At 30.7% G+C, this 7,515-nt stretch overlaps 2 protein-coding genes across 2 annotated transcripts; both read left to right on the top strand.

The window, feature by feature from the left end:
• Positions 1–1,117: 1,117 nt before the first annotated feature.
• Positions 1,118–3,775, top strand: LOC111716884 (uncharacterized). Its single transcript, XM_023492398.1, has 4 exons — positions 1,118–1,372; positions 1,500–1,541; positions 3,266–3,383; positions 3,557–3,775. Exons 1-4 carry the CDS (start codon positions 1,137–1,139, stop codon positions 3,713–3,715), a joined length of 555 nt encoding a protein of 184 aa, XP_023348166.1. The 5' UTR covers positions 1,118–1,136; the 3' UTR covers positions 3,716–3,775.
• A 309-nt stretch (positions 3,776–4,084) lies between these two features.
• LOC111716883 (glutamate receptor 3) lies at positions 4,085–7,395 on the top strand (the record flags this gene model as incomplete). The annotated part of the gene is made up of 7 exons (XM_023492397.1): positions 4,085–4,284; positions 4,429–4,542; positions 6,013–6,113; positions 6,177–6,271; positions 6,334–6,389; positions 6,959–7,022; positions 7,272–7,395. Coding segments are annotated over exons 1-7 (592 nt in total), but the record flags the coding sequence as incomplete, so codon positions are not given.
• Between the last annotated feature and the right edge of the window lie 120 nt (positions 7,396–7,515).

Below are 7,515 nucleotides of genomic sequence, written 5' to 3'. Positions count from 1 at the left end.
TTTTTAAACGCGCTTGTCTTTTTTGTTTTGCATTTAAAACTTCAAATAAAAAAACTGAAGTTGCCGATCTCTAGTTTCAAGGCTAATTTATTTCCAATCAATGCTGGTTTGTTAATTAGGATTATTTTTAATTAAAGCTTATAAATGTGATGCAGTGCATTAGGAATTCAATAGCACAATAAATTTAGAACCATATACATATCTACAACTCTTTATTTCAATCATTTATATAATATGGAATTTCAGCCTGGGGAAGAAACAAATGTTCAGAAATTAAGCAAATTCACATTTTACAGAAACGAGCAATAAGATTAATTGATAACTCAAAAGTCACGTCTCATAGTGATCCTCTTTTCCTTAAGTATAAGGTTGATCTTTTGAAAAAAATGTTTAAAAAGCTTGGAAATTTTGAAAGATCTCTTAACTATCAACTTGTCTTAAATTAGGTGGGAAAAATAATTAAAACAGCCAAGAGCTATTTCCCACCTAATTGCTTATACGTGTACTGTTAATATAATCATCCATTTGTAATTGTAAACTGGTTCTGTACACAGGGGTACATGTATTTGCAATAAACTTTATCTTATCTTATCTTTTCACTATAACAGAACAATATATAATTTATCTTATTTAGAGTTTCTAAACTAATTTTTTTTTGAACCATATTTGCTAAATTGAGCGAAAGTGATGCTAACAAAATTTGTCAAAATTTTCGATTTATTTTTGTTAGAAATTTAAGAACTCATTTTGTAAAAATTTTGTTCATTTGTTACATTTGCTTCAAGAAGAATGTGAGAATCTGACGGAATGTCTGGAAAATAGATATTTCTAGAATTTTTCAAAATATGTTGCAAAATTTCATAAAATTATCATGAATTTGCAAAAATTTCAAAAATGTTCGCAAAAGAAAAGCGAAAATTTTCGTTTTTGTGATTTTGTTCCCATTTTCATTGGCTAAATAAAAGTTTGAAAACCCATACCTTATTTGTGTCTCGAATAATATCTTTAAATTTAAAATTTTTTTAAAAATCTTAAAGATAGTTGGGTTTTCATTGGGTGAAGTTGTTTTACATTCAACTCATACCTCTTTATTTATTAATAATTTATTGCATACTGAAAATAAAGTATGGCACTCGATGAGGGTGATGGGGAATATAATGAAAGGACATTTTATAGAAAGGATATTTTACATTCAAGGTAATACTAAATTTCGAGGAAAAATACAACTTATGATTAAAGTTTCAGACTTAAAAATGAAATATATTACAATAATCCTGGGAATAGTACTGATAGTTAACCTAGGATTTGTATTCGCTGATTGTACCAAGGAACAGGAGCAAAACAGTTGGAATGTCGTTCAATGGATCCTAAGGTATATAAAAATTAAATTAAATGATTAAATATCTAACATTTCTGTAATATTCAGATTTGTTTTAGCTATCAGTTAAATGATCGAATGTTTTGCCTTTTCTGAAGCAATAATTTTTTTGATAAACTAGGAGAGTGCAGGGTTCTGAAACCTGTGTTGTCATATATATCAGGTCAGTAATTTGGACATTAGACACATGAAAAATAGATTGAAGAAATTCCAAAATTATTGTTATTGATAAACAGTAAAGAAAAATTTAGATCTAAAGGAGAAAAATGGTATTACATTAATTCATTTTTTCCCATAAGCTTTCTTATGGCAAAGATATCAATCAAATAAAAATTATGTAACAAAAATTTTAGTTTTTTAAGATCTATAAATATTTTTTTGTAGTGGAGATTAAAAATAACAGTTTTATTCCTATTTTCCTCAATGTAGATAGATATATTTATCATTAAAGTACATAAATTGACACAGGTATATTCTTTAAAATAACAATTTAATGGCTGGATTGGCCAACCAACATTTGCTGTCTTTAATGGCATATTTGAAAGTTTTGTATGATGTAATTTTTGAATCTACAAACCTAAGAGTTAATGTGTAAATCTCAGTGTGCATGTTTTAAACTTAACAGCTGGGTCAGCTGCAATGAGGTTATAGTATATAGAGTGATGATGTACGCTAATCCTTTACTTATTGTACAGGCCATGCACTTCACTTCCAAAGGTCAATCTGTATATTACAGTACTCGGGGGTGATTTCTGAAAATATTTAAACCGATAATTTGTTGTCAATGTAACTATTAAAATCAACTACTCCTTTATCATGTGCAGGATTACATTTTCACAGGAAGACGTACTATTACAGTCTTTTACAGAATAAATATTTCATAGTTAAAGGGAGTGTTTACGTAAAATGAAAGGGGGTATAGGCTTATGATGAAGAATAAGCGCTTTTGATAGCTACAATCTTACTTCTATCTGTTGCGTCTATTAGGAGAAAATTGTGCATTACGACTTATGCTGAATAACATACTCAGATCGTAAAAACAATCAATTTAATTTCAAACAAATCATTCAAATATTTACAACCTATAGTTATCGATTATTTTTCGTCATATTTGTATATTTTTTTCATAATATATTTTACTTCTTTTATAAACAATGCACTTAAAACAACAATTTTTTTTCCGCTTGGTATCTCTGTCACGTGGAATCATTAAGAGCATCAAGAGCAGAGACACATGGCGGATAAACTAATCGGCATTTTAAGTGCATTGTATATAAAACAAATACAAAATATTATGAAATATCAACTATATGACAATGCATTGAAAAATAATCGATGACTAAAGGTTGTAATAGCTAAATGATTTGTTTGATAATAAATCGATTTTTTTTTATGATCTTACTCATGGATTGCAATTTTCTCAATTTGGGTGAATGCTATGTTATCGGTATGAGTCGTTTTTAACAATTTTCTCCTGATAGACGCAGCAGATAGAAGTAAGATTAGTAGCAATCAAAAGCGTTGTATGCCTATACCCCCTTTTCATTTTTCGCAAACACTTTCTTTAATGAACGGTTCTGAGAAAACTGAGTAAAATACAAGATACAAAACCTCCCCATACACTTGTACTCTGAAAGGGTACTGCATATTTGATCTTTGTACTGTATGAATAGGCTTAAATCTTTTAATAATATTTTTTAGTAAACTGTCCCAAGTGTACACTCAGGCTAATACACACAGACAGGTAGCTAAGATTCAGTCCCCCTAGTCAGCTGGCATCAGGCTAGGAGAGAGAGAGTCACAGAGATTTGAGGATGTTAGGGGGAAAACCCTAGTACTAAATTATTAAAATTAGGAATTAACAAGGATTTCAGATTATTCTTGTAGGATTAATGATATTGTAACTCCTGGAGAACAACAGCTGATCTTGGAGAATGAAACTGAACTGAAACCCAATATGGCTGCTTTATCTTTTACTAAATGTATCATCATAATTTCTGATAAGGTATTAATTAGGCATAGTTTTTAAAAAAAGAGCTTATAATGTAAAAAATCAAAATCCTTGTCTGTAGACAAATGTATGTTAAAATGTATGATCTCAATTAAATTTATTACATTCTATTAGGCCAGTTGATGTTTAAACTTTAAAGTTGTTTATAAAAACCATTTTTCTCTGAGGTGGTTGTGATAGATGAGAACATGAACCATGGATACAATCATACTCTTCAAATTAATTTTCAAGAAGATAGCAAACAGCATGAAAATCATTTAGGGATAAATCAAAGAAGCGCTAACTTACTCCCTAACATTAAAGAACTTAATTTTATAGATAGATAGATATATATATTTCACTAAATATTTTAATAAAAACAATAACAGGTAGTGCATAATTTTTATATTTTTAATTAAGTCAAGAGTCAGGACCTCTCTAACCATTGCTGGTTGTTTTGAATGCGAGGCAAAGATAAATACATGTTTAATTAAAATAAAGCCAGAGCTGGGAACTTTAGAATGGTGGATATAAAGATCAATGTTTGATCCTCTCTTTTTCTTAATCTCAAGACTAACCTAATCTTGTACTTTTGAAAACCGGTTTTGATTTTTCTATACTATATCCAGAAAAGAGTGGATCAAGCAAAAAATTTAAAAATTCCACATTGGAAATTCGGATTAAGCAGTCAGGATTAAAGGTTTCCCATTCTAAAGTTCCCTGCTTAGATGAAACAATAACAATTTAGAATCAAAGGAAAGCCAAGAGAAGTGGAGGAGAAGGAGATGGAGTAGATAGAGAAAAAAGTGTTGAAGAACAGAGAGGAAAAGAAGAAAAAGTTTGATAAAATTCTTTGAAAAACAGAATTGCCCCGGTTCATGATGCTTTCAAAGTGTTCATCTTCATTTGCATATTGGTAAGTAATTGAAAGCAGAAATAGTAAACATAGTTCGTTAATTGTTAAAATTAATCTGAAATTTCCAATAGAAACATTGCTTCTGAGATAAAAGTAAACTTTTTAAATCCCTACGGATCATTCCTTAGTTAACCTGCTATTCAGGGATATACACAATCAGAAGTTTAAAGGTCGATGGTCAACCTACTTGTCCACTGTAGTATACAAGGGGGAACAAGAGAACAGAGAACCTGATTCTTTCTTTCATCAAACCCTTAGGTTACTGAATAAGAAAAGTATTCATGATTTATATTTTAATTTTCTCAAAATACCATTGATGGCGAACCACCATGGTTCTAGCCAGTTTTAAAACAAAGATAAATCTTTAAGATTTGAAATCTTACAAAATCATAATAAAAATATCCAGCGTTGTTTTATTATTCTTGATAAGTTTTAAAATGTAAGATTTTCTTAAGGTGAAAATATCTTCGTATTCAAAAGTAACAACTTGATAGATTAGAGACAGTAAGATCTAGTAGAAAGAGATAGAACCAGTTAGAGAACTAAACTTCAGACATTATTTATTCTTGTGAATCAAATTATCAACTATAGAACAGTTATAGAATTGAAGTAATCCATTGTGATGTTTGTAATCTTAAGTGAAAGTATTGATCCAAATAATTCTGAACCCTTCCCCTTCTCCTTTCTAATATACAAACTTTAATCCTACTTGTTGAGTTTATTTTTTGGAAATTGAATAATTATCTAAAACTGGTAAACCAAAAAATAAGAGGGCAGAGTTAAAATATTTAAATTTACTAAAGGTTGAATAGAAAATTTGAATAACTAAAAGTCCAAACCTTTTGAATCTTAAGTTGAGCGTAAATACTTTTCTCCTGTACGTTTAAAGCCTTGTTGATATTTATAGTAACTTTCTCTCTGTCCTGGGTTTTTACCTTTCAAAGTTTAAACTTTCTTTTTTAGGCGAGTAAACATCAAGACTTTGGTCTTGACACTGAAAGTAAAGATTGCCAACTTTCTTACTTATCCTAACCAACTCTGGTTTCATTGACTTGTTTCTACAGATTGATAATTGCACTTGAAACCAATTATTTAAATTTTTTTTCGATCTCATCCAGAGCAGAATTTCCTTTAATTAAACAAATTACACCTCAAATAGGAAGTTTCTAAGTTTTGTACTCCATCTCAAACTAACCGTCTTTTTCTATTTGTTGTATATTGTGATTTATCCTTTAGATGTTTAAATTCCAGTCAAGTGTAGAAAATGTAGTTTTTAACTCCCCCTTTTAAAATCCTTGAGTTTATTAACAAAGTGTCAAGAAGCACATATCACCAAGCTTTTTCAAGCAGTTGGTTACAGTTGTTAACAAATCAAGGATATTGTTACTTTGTAAAATGTACATTTGGGAAGTTGCTGTTTTTTCTTCATGGGAAAGTTGCCATTTGGAAAATTGTTACTTGGGAAAATGTACATTTGGAAAGTTACCGCTTTTCCTTAATGGGGAAGTTGCTACTTGGGAATCTGCACATTGGGGAAGTTGCCACTTGGGAAAATACTCTTAAGAAGTTGCTGCTTGGGAAAAGGCCTTTGGGAAAGTATCTAACAGCATTTATCACTATATGATAAACATGACAGGAACATTTAACTTGATAAATTTTTTCCCTTAATTTCAACTTTTTCTTTTTATTAATTAACGTAAGTTACATAACCATTTTCACCCCTTAAAGGATTGGATTTAATAACTGGGGTAAACATTTCCAATATGACCTGGAAACAGAAGAAATAGGCATAGCAACTTATGAAGGATATCGCCTAAATGCATTCCTAGGTGAGCTTACAGTACAAGATTAGGCCACACTACTGTTTGAATTAAAATTTAACAATTTTTAAGAGATGTATCAGCTACAAGCTATCTTTTTATACAATGATGAAGTCTGGGGAACCTTGGATGAAGAAACTGGGAAATGGAATGGAGTAATAGGAATGGTAGGTTATCAGCATGTACAATATCACATAGAAGATCTACTGTTGGAACTATATTTTTTAAGGTTGGATATGGTGGGGCTGACATTGGAGTTTGTAGTATTTCTTACACCTTTGAAAGGTCATATAAATTAGGACTGGGAACTGTTAACTTGACTTTTTAAGAAGTAAACTTTTCAAATGGACTTAAACTTATTAAGTCATTTTAACACATAATTTTTGGACAAAACTAAGATAAGAAACTGAAGTTTGTAATAATTTTAATATTCCAAGTTCAGAACTGGTATTTAAAAATGGAGATATTTTCAACATTTATTATGAGCTTTGAACTTGAATGGGAATCTTAAGTTTGTTACAAGTTATTTATTTCAAGTTAAAAGTTACATATTACAAGTTTCATGAGCTTTGTAGCACAACATGTGGATTTGATATTAAATGTTGCCATACAACAAAAATAACCTTGTCTAAAGAAACTCTTGTAACTTACTTCTGATAAAGATAATATATGATTACCAAAACTAGAATCTTGAAAACCCAACAAAGAGGCACCCAAGGTGCAAATGGTGAGAAGTTTTTATAATAGAAGTTTGTGTCTGACCTACTTAAAATATTAAAGTGTATACAACTGAAGTTTTTCACACTTCTGAATACAAAATGAATACAGTATCTTTATAAACTGGGTTTCTTTAGATCATTGCTTGTTGATTGTACAACAATTTGTTTACTTACATGGTTAGATGGTTGGACAACAAAGGTAAAACAATATCAATAAGGTTCTTTAATACCCTTTCTTACTATTTTGTTGGCTGGAAGAAATGGTTATTGAAAATTGGACTAAATTATTCTGCTTCTATGATTTCTATGGTTCCTAACCCGGGTGGACCAAGGTCGCAAATTTTAGAGACTATTTGTGACTAGTAGTCAGTATTATTTAAGCGCCTTGAGACACTTATCATTCATTAAGAGGATCACGACTAAATACAACTGAAAAGCCCATTTTTAGGCAGTGCTCAGAACGGAAAAGGTGTGGGGTTACAAGTTCAATATCCCGACAGGGGGTCTCGCTATATTTGCCCGTATGTGTGTGTCTGTGTGTCCAGCTGTGGCATTTACAGCTACCATGGAAGGCAGCTGGCGCAGCTGGCAATGCGTCCAACCCTGCCTAATCTAAGCAACTAGGCCCGCCTAATTAGGCAACTAAAAATAGGATTGCCCGCCTAATTAGGCAACTAAAAATAGAATTACCC

The sequence above is a fragment of the Eurytemora carolleeae genome, unplaced genomic scaffold, assembly GCF_000591075.1.
Source record: "Eurytemora carolleeae unplaced genomic scaffold, Eaff_2.0 scaffold2259, whole genome shotgun sequence".
Classification (NCBI taxonomy): domain Eukaryota; kingdom Metazoa; phylum Arthropoda; class Copepoda; order Calanoida; family Temoridae; genus Eurytemora; species Eurytemora carolleeae.
This window is presented reverse-complemented; position numbering and strand designations above follow the sequence as displayed.